This window comes from Botryllus schlosseri, chromosome 3 (genome assembly GCF_051294905.1).
Source record: "Botryllus schlosseri isolate E-star chromosome 3, Bs_hap1, whole genome shotgun sequence".
Classification (NCBI taxonomy): Eukaryota; Metazoa; Chordata; class Ascidiacea; order Stolidobranchia; family Styelidae; genus Botryllus; species Botryllus schlosseri.
This window is the reverse complement of record NC_137238.1, coordinates 25,918,744-25,936,664: the sequence shown is the minus strand read 5'-3', so window position 1 is coordinate 25,936,664 and position 17,921 is coordinate 25,918,744. Positions and strand designations below refer to the sequence as shown.

At 41.3% G+C, this 17,921-nt stretch overlaps 2 protein-coding genes across 3 annotated transcripts in view; one reads left to right on the top strand and one right to left on the bottom strand.

Moving 5' to 3' along the window:
- LOC145435413 (uncharacterized) overlaps positions 1 to 17,921 on the top strand; it is a 428,570-nt gene that overhangs the window by 29,884 nt on the left and 380,765 nt on the right. The gene's annotated exons all lie outside the window — the stretch shown is intronic.
- Positions 4,513 to 17,921, bottom strand: part of LOC145436200 (alpha-(1,6)-fucosyltransferase-like) — a 31,938-nt gene continuing 18,529 nt past the window's right edge. For both annotated transcript variants that reach the window (XM_080313553.1, XM_080313552.1), the window contains exons 6-9: positions 16,919 to 17,141; positions 15,840 to 16,016; positions 9,179 to 9,347; positions 4,513 to 4,869 (exon numbers count right to left, since the gene is read on the bottom strand). In XM_080313553.1, the coding sequence (XP_080169679.1) occupies positions 4,552 to 4,869; positions 9,179 to 9,347; positions 15,840 to 16,016; positions 16,919 to 17,141 (887 nt within the window). In that variant the 3' untranslated portion in view covers positions 4,513 to 4,551. The remainder of the gene's footprint in view (positions 4,870 to 9,178; positions 9,348 to 15,839; positions 16,017 to 16,918; positions 17,142 to 17,921) is intronic.

Genomic DNA, 17,921 nt, shown 5'->3' with positions numbered 1-17,921 from the left:
TGGTATACTTGAAAATGCGACCAGAAACTCTTAAAAGTGAGGAAAATTAGTATATTGTAGATCCGAACCATTCGATATCAACAAACAGAGTTATAAGAGTGGGTTTGACAAGAATTTAACTGGAAACTAAGAAGTCAACACAATGACCTGGACTCGGACTCGAGTCATAATACCATGACTCGGACTCGAACCTCTGCTCGATGACTTGGACTCGGACTTGACTCGGTGGTGAATTGAAAATGACTCGACTTGACTCGAGTCAAAACCATAAAAGTGAGAATGACTCGGAGCTTTGTTACTTGGTTACAACCCTGCATGGCATTCGCGGTGTGCGCAGTATTTTTCTAGTTACATGCGTAGGTAGAGCCAAAGATGGTCATTGGCCAATACAGCAGTACATATCCACTGCAGGGTATGATACGTCAGTGACGTGGGGCGAGGGGAGGCAAGTGTGGCAGTGCCTCTCATATCCTCGGGGTTGAGTGAAGGAAAATCGTGAAACCTTCCATGATTATTGGTATCTTCCGTCGATGTTTATGAATGACTAGATTTTGAACAATTTTATTCCTAAAGTAACGGAAATTTCATATTTATTGTTCGAAAATAAAGCGCAAAAGGAGGGGTAAGGCACAGAAGTAGCACAGACGGGCCACGCCTCACTTGTGATAGCGCAACTCATCGTAAATAGCTTAGAATTAGTTATGAATCCAATGTAATAAGTCGCGCTATTTCCGAAAGTCTAAATCAGGGGTCTCCAACACGCGGCCCGGGGGCCGCATGCGGCCCGCGAGGTCCTATTTTGCGGCCCGCGACCTGATTTGAAAAAAATTCAGAAAAACGCTTAGTAAATCATGTTGAAACGCTAAAATAGATTTCAGTTGAAACATAATGTTGTTGTTTTTCAAAGTGAGCCATTCTATGTGCCCACTATCACTATTACTCACTAGTTGATACGGCTTCGGCATGGTAATATCATTCCATGGATGAAGAATTTGCTGGTACGAATGGGCATATTGCCTTGACGTGCAATGGCCCACCACTGCCAAGACCGAGACGCCTGCAAAACGACTTCGGGCGCTCCAAAAGACCATGCTTTACGAGGAGATAGTTGTCTAGCAAGTAGGCCTACCGTGTATAGCTAACCCCAATATTGATTCTTCAATCCATGGGTGGCCAATCTGCAGCAGTAGAAGGAAAATTATGCGGCTGTCGACACTTGTAATAACAACCCTAAGTTTTCGCAGATACCCCCTGCATCAGCTGTATCTGGGAATCTGATCACATTGGCCGAGAAAGGATAAATATTTAATAGTAATATGTGAAACTATACTAATATTTATTGACGAAATTCACTCATGAACATGAAAAAATTTTCGCGCCTCGCGCGACTACAGATTGGTTCTCTGTGGCTCTTTACAACATAACTACTAACGATTTGGTGCGCATAGTAAGCCGATATGTGCATATAGATTAGTTCGGAGTGTACCGGCAATGGACATGGACATGATAACGTGGGTATTTGGCCCCAGTTAGTTTATCACGACTAACCACCGGTATGCGGCTGCAGGCTACATGAGTACGCGAAATGCGGCCGTGAATTACAAAAATGTTGGCCACCCCTGTTTTAGCGGCTAAAGAGTGTTGTCATTGTCAGGTATCGTGTACAGCTCATAGTCCAAAATATAATGACATTGATGATCATGATACTTTTTGTTGTATTTGTGTTTGTTCAATAAAATATTAGTTCTTTCGTGGTGACTATAACCGTCGCCTATGTTAGAAAGCACAGCGTTGTAATAACGTAGAGTTATCAGACGTGGTTGTTGAACTGCGTTGCCTACTTTTATATCGATATTGATGTCATGCGGCCCGCGGCCTCCAGGAATTTGGAAAAGTGGCCCGCGACCTATTTTGAGTTGGCGACCCCTGGTCTAAATCGACTTCTAAAGTATTTGGCCTAACATGACGTTGCGCTACACACCTACACTTTTACAGCGGTGCTAGAAAGCTACTTACCAATCAAGAACATGGAAAACTATAACGTTGTTTTTAATTTGAATTTGTATTTGTGAATGTCACTTTCATAGCTGTTTATTTCTCGGTGTTCACGAAGACAATGTGTATTTGAAAACTGCATTGTCCTGCAAGCGTTGCCATGTCTGCTATTCTATTTGATCAATTATGTTACCGTGCAATCAGAGATTTCGAGGAGATCGATGTCGTGTTGATCGAATTCGCGAATGGTGGTAGTCGCCGGCACGACCGCAACTTAAACATGGGGATTTTGAAAAGGAGGGGGTACGAGCTCCTAACCCTGGATACCCCACTGTCTTGACTTCCCAAATACATGTTTATGCTGCCACGAGAATAATTATTCTATCCGTCATGGAAACTCGATAACAAGTGGCTGCAATATGGATAAATTGAGTACAAAATTAAAAATATGCCAAAGAGCCATATCCTATACCCAAAAGAGCCATATATGGCTCGCGAGCCATAGGTTCCCGACCACTGCTATATGGGCAAAAGACATGAAAAATATTTTCCGGTTTTTAGAAGTGGTATATGTATTTCACTTTCATTTCGGAGTATCATACTTTGAGTTCTATAAATTTTCAGTTCGTTTGTCTGCAGAGAGTACATGTTAAAGCATAAAAGCAAGTGTAGTAATGCCTCCATTTTCCGAAAATTAAGATGTAGTAAATTTAAATTTTGCGATCCACAAGATACAACTTCTTCGTATTGCTCTTCACCTAAACTTAGGGTCTTATAATATGGGGTAGGGCGCCATGCAATGATGTTCTCTAAAACGGGGTCTTCTAGTAAACAAAGGTTTGGTATCGCATTTTCATATCAATACTATAATTTGCATCCCATGATGCGAAAGAATGCTTATTCTGTCAAGAAATGATACCCCGTGGGATGCATCAATACGAAGCAAGCTCTCCGCACCTTCCGCGTAGCTCAATTTGCAGCTTTTGACTGTCCATGCGAACGAATCAAGACTGCTTTCAAAACTACTTACTCACTTGAGTAGATTTAAAGTCGATCAATTCTACTTCTACTTCAAGTAGTTTTACGTGGCTTAAGGAAAAAGTACTTCTACTCGTACTTGAGTGGATTTTTCCGTTGCTACTTCTACTTCTACTTGAGTAGCTTTCTTGTCTACTTTGACCACCTCTGCAACTCAGGAAATACAAGCTCCATACTCTGGATTACTGTGTAAATTGTTCCTGTTACTAGTGACATCAGAAGACAATGTCAGCAGCAGCTCCGTTAAAGCAAAAATACAATCAAACGCTAAGGCTTCTCAAACAGCTAATGAAGAAGTAGGGTCTCGATTTCGCTAGCAATGACACGAAATAATGCATTAGTAGAGTTGCAATAACCAACAAATCATGAATTCGCAGTAACGAATCGCCATGAAGGAAAAACAACTGCAACTTTCTGCACACAATGCTAGCCTTATGGAGGCAAAATTACGACCGCCATCAATCCACAATTAAGGGGCGCTCAAGCGGTGAGAATCGTCCACTCTTGTTGGAGGACGGCATAGCGTGGCACTGCGAGACAAGGCTACATATTTTGAATTACAATGAAGCTTGTGTCGCATATATGTTGTGTGATGATCATTTTGCTTCATATGAGAGTTGCACAACTTTTTTGTCTCCGTATATGCACACAGGCGTGGGTGAGTCTGAGTCGCACTTTGAGTTGTGAACATGGACTTGTCAGTAAACGATTTTCTGGGAGATGCAATCAATTTGACTAATCGAAAGTTTTATCATTGGCACGGTTCTGGCAAAATTGCTAAAGTATAGAATATATGGAAAAAAATCCATACCATACTTGGAAATTTCCATACCACACCATATTTGCACTTTTCCGTGTTCCATACCGAAGTTTCGTTCCATACCATACCATATGATATCATACTTTGCCGCCGGATAAGGTAACGGTGAAAATAAGGCTTATCTTCCTACGCATGAAGATCAATACCATATATGTCATGAAATTTCAGTGTGCAACATTCATGTCTTGGCCAAGAAAGTTTTCAAAGTTAAATAATATTGTTACTTATGTATAAGGTGGGTAATATCTAGATACGGCTGGGCGCAGTTTGGAAGAACAGGACTATTTATCGCAGGGACACATTAATATCGATGGTTTCGGCCAATATACATCTAGAATTTTGTGTGAAGGTTTTATTACAGACGATGTTTCTGCCAGTCCGCTCACGAAGTCGCACGTTGGACGGCACGGTCGCTGATATAGATAAATTAAATTCTATAAATTAGGTATACATTTCATTTTCAGTATTGGTGCCAATATTAACAACAAGAAATAGAGCGACGATAAATCGTGCGAAGCACGAAGAATAATTTCAAGTCGCATAAGCATGCTGCAAGATATTCTACTACACGGTAATATACATAGATGTACAAAAGATGCGGCTGGTCCCTGACAGTGTCACTGAGCCGGAACTGGTATTTTAGTCATCAACATCCCGAATTTTGCTAAAAAATGTTGTATTTGGAATAGATCTGCTAGCTATAAGTCTTCAAACACGGTACTGTTGAGAGCTCTCACTATAACCTCTGTTTTGTACGAAGGGAAATTCCCTTTTTGTCCCGTTCGCAAATTGACCCCTCTGAGGAATCCGTCAAGGAATCGGTGTGAAATTTCGTAGACGGCCGTCAGCTCATCTCCCACCTCCATATCAAGCTCGGTGTCATGCAGTTTCTTGTGATCTTGAATCACTCTGTATCGAGGTCCCGCAGCCAAAAGGTAAAATGTATCAAGACTTTGCAGTCTGTCCGATGGCATGACTTTTTCAGGCATCATGAGTTCGTATATAGCGCGACAGATCTGAAACATATTGAAACAGTGCTTTTTCTTCGTAGAATTTTTTCAATGGTCCTCCGCCGTTATTGGGCTCTATTGGGTTTTCAGCTCACCCAAACATACAAGGTACATTCCAAAGTAATGTTCTGTATTCGCGAGAAAAGTCATAACTAAAATAAAATGAACGTGACAACATGCATGCTTTTCAAACTGACTGATAACTCCACAACCTACGACCCGCGGGCCGCGTGCGGCCCGCAACACCGTTCTGTGCGGCCGCGAGATTTCAAAGAAACTTATCAAAAATATTGCTAAAATGCGTACTAGAAATCGAATTATTACAGAGACTCGATTAAGATTTTTCTTGATATATTTCACCATGATAATTCTGCAGCAGTGGTTCTCAAACTAGGGGGCGCGAAAGCATCTGAAAGGGGCGCGAAGCTGAGGAAAACTGAAAAAAAATTCGCACTCTGTGTGATTTACATCTAATTCATAATCATTTCTCTGTATATTTAGTCTGAATTTCATATTTTAAAATCTCTCATCAACAGTCGTAACCTTCCATGCCATCAAACTATCCGTTAGGTTGCTCCTGGCTAGCATCCTTTTTGCGTTTTGTGATATGACGATAAGGGAGCGCGAAATATTTCACCATCACAGGGGGGCTGTCTTAAAAAAATTGGGAACCACTGTTCTGAGGTAAATACTTCCTAGATTCTTTTGTATGTTTAATTTCTGGCGCGACAGCCCGATTTCAAGGCCCACGCAGTTTGAAAGGTTTCAACTGCTAAACATCACAGAAATCCTAAACGAGATTGACATAATTCGGATCACGAGTGTGATTTCAGATTGGCCACTCCAGCTTTAATTATTTCAGTGTTGTGCTTATAAAACGATTCGTGCGTGTCTTGGGTAGATTCGTTCTGTGTATGCGTAGAATTGGGGTGATGATTATTATATTTTATCTACACATAGTAGAAGCGTGTTTGAAGCTAGGTTATGATGCTGTCAGCATTGTGTGTCATGGAACTGAACCAAAACTGGAATTTGTGAATTTATGAACAAATCGCTGCTCACAGATTTAAATTTCAATCCTGTTCTCAGAATCGGGACAACCGACTTTCATCTCTATAGTTTTGAAGAATTGGTTATTGCGGTCGACCAGTTTATGAAATCTCGCCACTATGTTTTTGGCGCGTTCACGATATCATCAAAGCAATGTTTGGTTTGTTTTAAATAACCACATCCCTATGTCCTCACTATATAATCAAATACTAATATTTCGTTTTGGTTTATAATCCTAATTTTATATTATGCGGCCCGCAAATGGATTCTGATGTTGAATGCGGCCCGTGCGCTCAAAAGTTTGCCCCCCCCCCTGAGATAGACAGTTAGCCTAGCCTATATATAATTTCTTTTGGTCACAAAGTCATTAGCAATAGAACAATTTGAAACGTACCATAGACAAAATGATCGTATCAAAACGCAAGGTAAGGACTGAGTAAATCCTGTAAGGCTGGCGCAGATTTGAGAAGCTACATCTATCCCTTTTCCGGGCAGAAATTGGCTTGTGTTACGACGAGGGGCAGGCCGGTCGAATGTCTGACTTGAAGCAATTAATGCGAACATAATGAAAACTCGCCATGTTTTGCTGTTTCTTCTGCTTTCACTGAGGTAAATTATCAGGCCTAAATGTATTATTCATTTGATTACCACAGAACGCATATAAAGGCTACTTTCGATCAGAGATGAGCGGATTTGAGATTTTTTGTCCTAATCCAATCCAAATCCGAAGCTTCGAATCCCAATCAAAATCCTAATCCGTAACTTTTGTGTATTCAAATCCTAATCCGATTAAAACTTGGAATTCCACTGGGAAAGCTGTATAGCCAACATCTTATCCCTATATAATTCTGTGAAAATAATTAAAACACTCAATGAGTGCCAAAGTATATGAAATAATAGCTTGGCAAACTTTGTAAAATCGTGGTAGAACGAGAAACTTTGTCGCCATTCGCCACAGGACATCAATCTCATCGAAAATCGGTAAATCCAATCCTATAGTCCTCAATCCATTGAAAAAAATCTTACATCCCAATCAAATTCAAATCCGTCAAAATTTCACAAATCCGGCTTTCCTAAACGCCAATCCAAATCCATGCTCAATTGCTCATCTCTGCTGTCAATATGCTTATTTTTAAATTATTGATGTTTTTAGCACGTCCACCGTTATGTAATAGCTCTTAGCATGTAACCCATAGCTGAGGAAGAAAGACCATGGGAGTGATTGATTAAAGTGTAAATTATGGCTCCTAAAGTAACCAATATGACATCGATATGACATCAAGAGAGAAGTAGATGGTTCGTAGTACTTGGCCGCATCTTTACGCCATCTGCCGGTGCAGAATTTAGCCGCTAGTATGTGCCAGAGATCCTTAACTTTTGTTGGTCCAAGGATTTGGAACTCCTTATCAATAGAGCACAGAGGTTTGTCGTCTGCATCATTCTGTCGGATTTTTAGTCTCAGCTCATTTCTACATATTGAGACCTGAGAGTATGGTCTGGTATTTATTTTAAACTAGTGTTACTGTTTTTTGTTCTACTGCCACTGTTTTGCGTTTGCGTTTTGTTGTTTATTCTTTTGTTGAAGTGTTACTGACTGACAGTTGCATGATATAAATGAACTATCGTTACGCCTTGACTACAGCTGACTCGAATACTGCACATCTGGATGTGGTCGTATCGCTGTGTTTGTCTTTTTTACATATTTGTGTAAACTCTCACCGTACGAATAAAGAATCTGTCTGTCTACCACAGCGGTTCTCAGCCTTTTTTGACACGCGCCCCCCTTGGCGATGGTCAAAAAAATCGCGCCCCTCTGATCTCCCCCCTTTCATTTATCGTCATGTCAAAAAGAGCACATCATCTAATACAGAGGTGGGCAACCTTCTTGCTAATCATGGCCGCATTCCAGGGCATAGCCGCAATGAAAGATCTGGACGCAAAATACCTGTGGTAAACTGTCCATCTCCATTCCCGGTGAACTACGGACTATTCTACTTTTCACAACGGCCTATTGTACGCACCGAAATCGCGAGTGGCAATGTTATGAATACTTGTTGGAGTGCATATTGTCGCGCGGAGCGCGAAAATTTTTCAGAGCCGCGAATGAATTATTATTTCTTGAGGATTCCCATTCCTGCTCCAAGTAAGAAGGGCGTTACTGCAATAAAATCGAAAAATGAAGTCTTGTTGAATTGCGCGGAGCGCGAAGACAATTTCAAGATTAAATAAAATCTCTCGAAAATTCGGGAGTGAATTCGTAATTGCAATTTGCATGTCTACGGCTGCCAACACATACTAATTGAATTAGGCGTCGACGACCGCACAAATTGTTTTCTACGGCCGCATGCGGCCTTACGGGCTGCCCACCCCTGATCTAATAGTATACATGAGGTATATCTTACGTCAATTTTGAATCCGCATTCCAGTTGTTTAGTCTTCTGCATCGCTGACAAATTTCCCCAAACTTGTATGAAAATAACAAAAAAATATTGAAAAGGACATCAAATAATTTCAAGGTAGGTTGCACTGAGACTAATTCTGATGCTGGCAATGACTACAGAGAGCACGGCGTTGTTCTGTCCTGCCATGCTAAATTTGATTTTGGAAATGAATTAAATTGTGTTGATTTATAGCCAAATTTAGGGCGAAACCGGGCAACCTTTATTGCATCTAAGTCTGTCTTAGGCAGTGCAGTTCGCCAGCTATCAACAACAGCTACCTAGCGCACAGAGATTTCGGCGACTGCCAAAGCTATAAGGTAATGAATGACTTTCACGTAGGAATTTCTCTAAATCTTCAAAGAGACTGAAAAATTTGCCCAAATGAAGTTGAAGTCAGCCTATACTCCGTTGAGCGCGACTGCTGGAGTTTGAGTTTGTCAAGCTTTCTAGAATACGAATTAAGTTTAATCTTCAATAATCGTCTCTTCAGAATGGTTGTGAAACACATGTTTAGTCACAATTTATACAGACATTGACCAAATTGACAAAAATTTCTCGCGCCCCCCAAGGGGGGTGCGCCCCCCCAGGTTGAGAACCCCTGGTCTACCATATATGCCTACTGCATCTCTAGCCAAAAACAGCATGCAATACGAAGCTGCAAGGCCTCAAGGGCGCACGAGGAAACTGCTGACCGAAAACGTAGACGATCTTCGTAATATTAAACTACCTTCAGCATGACGCTTACTTCCCATGCCCTGAAGCTTTTTATCGCAGGGCTTGTACACCACCATTTTGTACATCTACATATATCTCAGGAAACTTACGTTTGATGAAGAAGTGCAAACGACGTAGTCGCTTTTCGACAGGAAATACATGTCGGTCAAAATCGACGGAAGGGCTGATTTGATGTTCTGATATGGTACAAAATGGGACGAACCCAAGTTTCGGCTCTCATTCACATAGCCGCTACCGATGAAGTGATAGTGCGGATACCTGAATAATAAAAGCGCTGGATGATTAGCATATGTCCTACGGACGCAGATATGACGTTAGTGTGTATGCAACTATGCATGCGAATTGGAATTCATTACTGCGCATGATCGTCATTCACTCCGGTAAGGATTTTCGCAGTAGAGGTCTCAGCTTTCCCGTGGCCACTTACTGGCCACAGATTTTTTTGTGACCGGCCACGAATATCTCGTGGCCGGCCATGAAAATGCGTTGTCTTGTGGTCGGCCACACTGAATTTCATGGCCGGCCATAGGAATTCATCGTGGCCGGCCACGAGTTCATGGCCAGTTCGTGATTTTCGCACATCTAGTTGGATCAAAATCGGCCCTTTGCATCCAATTTGACAATAGTCAAGTAGATCTTCTTCATTTGCAATGCGAACTTGCTGGCGGCAAAGTTTGTATGGACGACTTTCCACTATTATCGCACGTATCTAAGTTACATTACCACTTTATTGAGTAGTTTAGGGATGGGTTCAAAATTTGCACGGCTTTACACGAGTTTACCTTCTGTAGCAATAAATTCAATCCTCACAAACTATTGAAAAAGTACACTGGGGCGGTGCGTTGTAAACCAACACCGGAACATACGTTCCTTGAACAATGAACATCCTAGAATCTAGATAAATATTTGATAGAGTGATGTATAAGCGTACATCTTATTGCTCAGTCAGACAAACGCCTTTACATTAAAACTGGTTTCCACACAGCTTCCACGCCAGGCGATCAACGAAATGGGATTGCGTGGAAAGATAAAACCGTGGTGCAGACTCGATAGCCTTGCAGTTGCTTCGCATCTCTATCGCCCAATCCCATTAGTGATGCAAACGTAGATAATGTGACTCCCTGCCCCCCTTTCCTTTTCTACACAAAGAAACCGTCATAAAAAAAAGTTTGTTTATTCCGTTACCAATTTCACAAAATCTGAAGCAATTGAAGATATGATTACAATCATTCACAATTCATATATAAGTAGTTGCATGAATGCAATGTGTCCAATACGTGCTTTTCACAGAAAATACCCAGGGCACGAGAGATCAGATGCACTTTACACGGCGATAAGTATTTGCACTGCATTCAAATGTCGAATTATAATGAACGATTAGGACTTGTCTGTGTCATCAAAATTGTTCCCTGAACATTGATCGGGGAACATTCCATTGTTCCCTGCATCAACCACAAATATATCATGCCTATTGGCAAATTCGTAGGCTTGGCATGGGCATTTTTTCATCGATCGATGGTGCTGCATTAGATGACGCAAAGTATCTGGAGTTATCTATTATTATAACAGTAATTTAATTATATGGCAGGCACATTTACGTCCTGTGTCCACCACATCGGCTAGCAGCTTGATCTAACAACGAAATGCGATACAAAACGATCCTTGCACCCAAGTAATCAAGTATCCTCTGGCATACACCAGTGTTGGGATGACTCGAGTCATGACTTGACTCGAGTCAGACTCGAGTCACCTTTTTCGTATGACTTGACTTGACTCGAGTCACTTTGCTAAAATGAGTTGACTTGACTTGACTCGGCGTGTCATAAATGTGGATTGACTCGTGACTCGGAGCAAAATTCACGAGTCAATTTCAAGTCATCAAGTAATCGGTGTCGATAAAAATCACTGTGTCTTGCGTATGTTCGGATGTTCTCGAAACGCTGGTGTAACCCGTGAGGGCAACCAATCATTCAATGATCGTGCGTTTTACTGAGCCTCCATTGTTCTCTCACAAATATATTGACTGCAAACGAAGTGATCGAAGCTTACAGCTTACGTTGTCGTAAACTAGTATATTAAAGTAATTTAATAGCAAAATGTATATTTCTCTTTCTCTGTTCTTACCTTAACCAAACCTCTTGTTTTATTGGAATTGAGTTCGAATATAGTTTACATATAGTCCACAACCACTGGCGCAGGCTCGAATCGTATGATATCAATTTGTAAATGGGTAATGTATTGCATCCTATCAATTCGTTTCTTTATTCTCTATTTTGGCTAGTAACTATAAACTGAGGCAATGCAATTAGTAGTTTAGCAGTTCTACGTAGCCTATATGTGAGTGATACAGCGCCTTCTTGGGTGTATATTTAACTCTATATTCGTTCATCGGTTCAAAATGAATGACCACTCAATCTGTATTTCAGACAGCTAGCAAAATGCAATGACGTAATCATGCTTTATACTTCGAAAAGGCAACTTGACTTGAGTTGTGACTTGACTCGTGACTTGACTTGACTTGACTCGACTTGACTCGAGTCACCTCCAAAAATCGAGTGACTTGACTTGACTCGAGTCACCTTCGAAAATCGATTGACTTGAGTTGACTCGAGTCAAAATGTGCAATGACTCGAAATGACTCGTGACTTGAAGGTAGTGACTTGATCCCAACACTGGCATACACGGCATCGTTAGTGACTGCGACATGCATCTCATTCGTACATTATTTGTTTGAACCTGAAAGAACGGCACCTAGGTGGATATACATACAAATTATATAGGATCGGAAACGTGACCAAAATCAAATTTGTGGGAACAAAGCCCCATATTTTACCAGTATTACCGTTAGGTTAGGCTACATCGTTGCCTTTATTCTACATCTACAGCACTTCTGCAGTGTTTCAAGTTCAAGTGCTGCTACAGCATAGAAATATTCATAGATTCATCGACACAATTCTCATCGTGCAAATGAGTGCAAGATCCATTGATGTTGAGGATCTCGAACGTCGTATGTATTGTATAGCAGTACGATAATCAAATATGCATATAACCGTATATAGCGGTCTCATCATAGACCTGATACAGAAAGGAACGATTGTATCAGCTTGGCATTATCCAATTCACAGCTATTCAGCTATACGAAAGTAAACAAACTATGGAATTGTTTGCAACTACATGTCCTATACCGTTGGAAAGACATATCAGATCGGGGGAAGCACCGGCCACAGCGAGCTGCGAGCTGTTCTGTGGCCGGCCACAGAATGTTATGTGGGTTTCACAGCTTTTCTGGAACTTGAAAGAGTATTTTCCACATATTCATGGTTCTTTGATTCCCTAATTGTTTCATTCGGGTACTTTGATTACGGTATTTAGTATTTAAAACAAGAAGACAGGTAAAATGACCGCATATTGACCGATCCAGTATCTCGATGAAACATAGATTATGTATTCCAGGAGGTATATAGTCGAGTCTACTTAAGCGTAAATCGAAAAAATCTGCAGTGAATTGAGACAAATTTCCAGTACAGTATTGTATTATTCATTAACTCACCAGGGCAATCCACGAAATATTTTAAACTGCCCCTACACCCTTAAACTATACATGATCAAATATATATATGTAGGCCTATTACTTATTCGCATCGCAGACTCATTGTAAACGATAAACATGGTTGAAAATTGAAGGATATTGTTTAATCGTAGGTTTGCATATTTACAAAATAAAACTATATACAATCGATTGCAACTGCACAATGCACATTGCACATCTTACGGTTGAAAATCAATATCAGAACGGGGGAAGCACCGGCCACAGCAAGCTCTGATTTGTTCTGTGGCCGGCTACAGAATGTCATGTGAATCTGACAGCTTTTCGGGAACTTATAGAGATTTTCTGACAGATATCTGGTATACATTGGTTTTTCAAGTCTATGCAGCTGCATACGATTAGCTATGACGAGTGTCAGCCGAATATTTAGGTCTATTTCTATAACAAAGGATACAAATCAACACTTACCGGTTACCAGTTTTGATAATGTCTTCATCGCTTCTAGCTTTCTATACCATTATCTCCTGTTTCATTTAGCGGATATCCCCCTTTATAATACATTCTTTACATCATTTTGTGTGTTTTTAATTGATATATAGAGACTATTCCAGATCGTTTCATCTTCTTCCTATCATTTCATTGTATCGCTATTCGCCTGGTATTTCGGGTGAAAATGCATATAAACTGAGCTAAACTCTCGCTCTCACCTAGTTCTATATTTACTGTACGCCCATAATAGAACATAATTGATCATGCATTTGACCACGATGGGCCACGTACAGTACTTAATATCAATACCAACTTGATATATTTCAGCCGGCCATGAAATTTAGTCATGGCCGGCCATGAGGATGAGTTTGATATGGCCGGCCACAGAAATTTCATGGCCGGCCATACTGAACTTTCATGGCCGGCCATGAAAATCACCATGGCCGGCCACAGAATAGCACTTTTCATGGCCGGCCACGGAATATCTGTGGCCGGCCACGAAATTATCCGTGGCCAGTAAGTGGCCACGGGAATGCTGAAAGTCCGTCTCGATTTTCGAGCGTGAGTGGCTGAAGAGTAGCCCAAAACGCCGTTACACTGAGCAAACAATTGTCGCGGTGCGAGCTACTCAATGCAATTTCAGAACCCATGCTGTGTTATATTGGAGACAAATTACTGATTTGATACGCGATTTCCAATTTGTAATCATCTGTTTCGTGTATTCATTCTTGATGGTTGCTTGATATTCTAGCATTTCGGAATTATCGCGCACTGCTGTGACTTGTAAATGTGCATAGTTTAATTCGTTACGGGCACGGCACAATGTGCATGGCACAGTAGTGTTTTATTAAGTTGCAATGTTAATGAAGCATCAGATTCTCTGTGGCACCAATTCAGATTGTATTCGATTCGTTTCAACGGTAAAATGTTATATTCCGATGAAGTTGATCGACACCGGATGGACTGGAACGAGTGCACCAAAAAACCATTGTCTATTTGGTGCAAATCGGATTTCTATTGACCAGGTCGTGATATGCTATCATATTGCTCTTACTGCTGCAGTTACAGTTGAATAGTTATCGCACATTTAAAGATTGAATTCAGCTGTGTATGGCTTAATGTTAACGAGTACAATGCCAGCGTGAAAAAACGCCGCATCAGAATTTTAATGCTGCTATGTACACAGCAATTGCATTGACCAGGGGGCCTTCTAGTGCGACTATGATGTTATCAACAATTGACAAGTATTCATTATGACGTCACAGGCCGGCACGGTGGCACCTGTGTCTTCCTTACTGCATCCGATGTTACTTACGGCTGACAGACTCTGGATTACTATTATAAACAACTAACCGACGGATAGATTAGTAAGCTATATAGACCGGGGGTGGCCGACCTTTTCGGCTGAAGGGCCTCATGCAATTGACGAACGAGTGCGCGGTCCACTAGCCGCGCCAATCGCATTAAATTTTCAAAGTTCACAAATGAACTAGGTCAATATTATTATTACTTGAGTATATTGCGGGTCTACTGTATACCGGCTGCTGGGCTCAGTTTGCAAAGACAGGCTATTCGGCATCTAGTCATATCGATATCGAAGGTTTCCACTAATTTGCGACTGTCATTTTGTGCCCACATTTCATGGTCGACGGTCTTTCTGCGAGCGCAAATTCGAAAAGACTTTCTCTCGTAATTGCGAATATAGTTATAATCAATCGGGTAAATTAGGCTATTTTTTCATTTTCAGGAGGGTATAGGGTGCCAAGAAAGAAATCGAGTGACAATTAAACACGCGAAGCGTGAAGAAAAATTTTACTAATATTTCAGTTTGTTGTAATGTACGACGATTTACTATCAATGTGACTGAACCCTGGATCTGACAATGCGTAGGAACTGATATTACAGTCATCAACATCCCGAGAGTCGCGGCCATACTAATCATATTTTTGGTTGGCCTTGCAAGTTCACAATCTGAGCAATTCATTTTCGATAATATAACAAATTCAGGAAATTACCACGCGGCCACTCAAATCCTTCTCGCGGGCCACATATGGCCCGTGGGCCGTGGGTTGGCCACCACTGGTATAGACTGGCACATTCGATAGTTGTCATAGCCGGAGCTGTAGCCGGAGCAGTGGTAATAATCCGGCTCCGGAACTGGACCCGGAGCTAATCTATGATAGAAGAAAGCTCCGGAGCTGAAGCAATGCAACATTTACGGCTGCTCCAAAGCCCTGGTTACAGGTAATTAGGCCCGACCAGTAGTCGAATTGTGAATGCCATCGTGGTACGTCATGTGCAGTGGTGTAGCTAGGGGAGGTTGGGGTACGTAACAGAACCTCTAACCTTCTGAAATGCCACTTCTATCTCCAATATTTATAAGCTCATTTTCAATTAGGCAGAGAAAGAGAGAGAAAGAGAGAGAGAGAGAGAGAGAGAAAGAGAGAGAGAGGGAGAGGGAGAGAGGGAGAGAGGGAGAGAGAGAGAGAGAGAGGGAGAGAGAGAGAGAAAGTCAAATCAGATTTATTTCGCCTGCACCATGGAGATGCGATACCACCTTCAAGTAAGGTCATCTCGCCTGCACAACCATTTTTTATCTTCATGCTATCGGTGGATGTAGAGATGTGTGGCTCCGACAAGGCTTGCAGGTTTGCGTAAGTATTCCGCGGGTCAGAACACGTTAAGAACCACTGACATCGATATATATGTATTACCTCGATCGCAAATCCTTCCATGCTTGCGAGCTCTCGGTTGCAACATAAACCACTCGTCGAGTTTGATTCCCACCAGGTTCCTCTCTGCGAAAAAACGTATCCACCAAGTCCATGTATTCATTCACGCTATGCTTTGCTGCCTCTCTGCCTATCTTGTCTCCCCATCGAACTTGAATTCTAGAATGCGAACTCTTGTAAAATACGTCCAATGTTGATTCCATTATAGTCTCAGGAGATGTGTATTTACTATTGTGTTTCGAATATTACGAAGACAATGGAGGGATTCTTTCGCGATTCTGATTCGGCCATTTGTAATAAACCGGATTGCAGGCCGTGACCGACCGTATAATATATTTTCACAATAACAATGATGAAATAATTTAGCAAGTGGCACATTTCTTTTTATTATCCATTTTTTCTATCCATCTAATGGAGCATTCGGGCATTTTCTGAAATCTGAAGTCCTGAACATTCGCTCTCGACGTTCGGGTCAGGTTTGGGCTTGACATACCTACTATGCATTCCAATCACGGAAGACAATCACGTCAGCTGATTTTTCACATCAACATGCAACTACAATAATTCTCACATTTCCAACCAATTGTTTGCGGTTCGATATTTCTCATGATTACCCAATGCTGCAGTGACTCCCTATCTTTATGGCCCACAAATTTCCGAGACTGGCCGTGTCTATTAGCATTGCATGACGATGATGATAGTTACAAAATATGCGCACATTAGCAAAATTTCAACTGAATCGCATCGGAAAATCGGTCGAATATGAAACTTTAAATTGACCCAGAAAGGTAGATCCGAAAAACACTTCAATACTAGTGCATTGTATAAGATCACAATATCAAATTTGAAAGAATTTTAAGAATAACTACTCCCTTGAATTCGCCAAAAAAAAAATAATGACGACGCTGCTGCATTATTGTTTCTGGCGGGTATTTCGTGAATTTACGAATTATGAACGGAATTTTGAGCCCAATTGTTACGCGGTAACTATAAAATTTACAAGGATTCTCCCAAAATGAGATGTCATCCTTCCCTCACCACCCTCAGAATATGCCGCTCACCCAGCTACTTTGCCAGTGAATCCGATGCGATTGCCGATAGATTGAACTTGTCCCTCGAACCAGGGTTGCAACCGAAAGGCATAACTGACAAACTGCGAAACCCACCAAGCGTAGGGATCATCATGTATTTTCTGTAAGACGGCCAATATGTTCTCGGGAACTGACCAGTCGATGTCTTTTATATCACGAGTTGTCCGGACGATTCTTTCGTTATGAGTTTTGTCTGGTAAGAGTGTTTACGTCATATATCAAGATGTTTTTCGGTTCTATTGAAGATTATTATAGGAAGCCTGTGCAGTGTGCAAAGACGTAGCCAAAACTTTTTTTAGCGGATCCGAAAAATTTGATGAGGCATGTAATTTCGAATAATCGGAGCGGTGCCGGTGTCGTCATATTTTGAGATACGATTGGTGATATACAATGTTTTTTCCAATTCTCTGCTGGTTGCTGATGATTACCCCTGACGAATGTCAGCCGGAAATATTCGGGTTCATTTCAAGGATAATATAATATTCCATTGAATATTGAAGCTCTGCACCTTCTAGTAAGAAGCTCTTCAATTACTATGTTGATGTGTCTTTTTGGCGCTGAACAGCCGGTGCCTAATTGTCCCGCAACCACAGGCAGCACGCAATTCTCTTTATCATGCGTATTTCTACTTATGCCTATTTTTCATGTTTATAAATCGGGAGGCACGTACTCACAAATCATTCAATGTACCGACCCGACACCCTATATCTCGCAATACGCGAAGAAAATTCTAAAGTTAACTACATTGTCCCAATCTGCTCCAATTGGGGAGAGTTATGGCCCCTATGGCTCCCTTTTGGATACGCCATGAGCCTAAGCCGAAAGAATAATAATGCTCATTGCTCATGCTCAACCTAGCTAGTCCTACATGAGAATATCAAGTTTTTTTTATAAAGGACGTTTGAATGAAATAAACCGGTAAGAAGACCTGATTGTCGCTGTATATCTAATCCATTCCATTCGATCGTAAAAT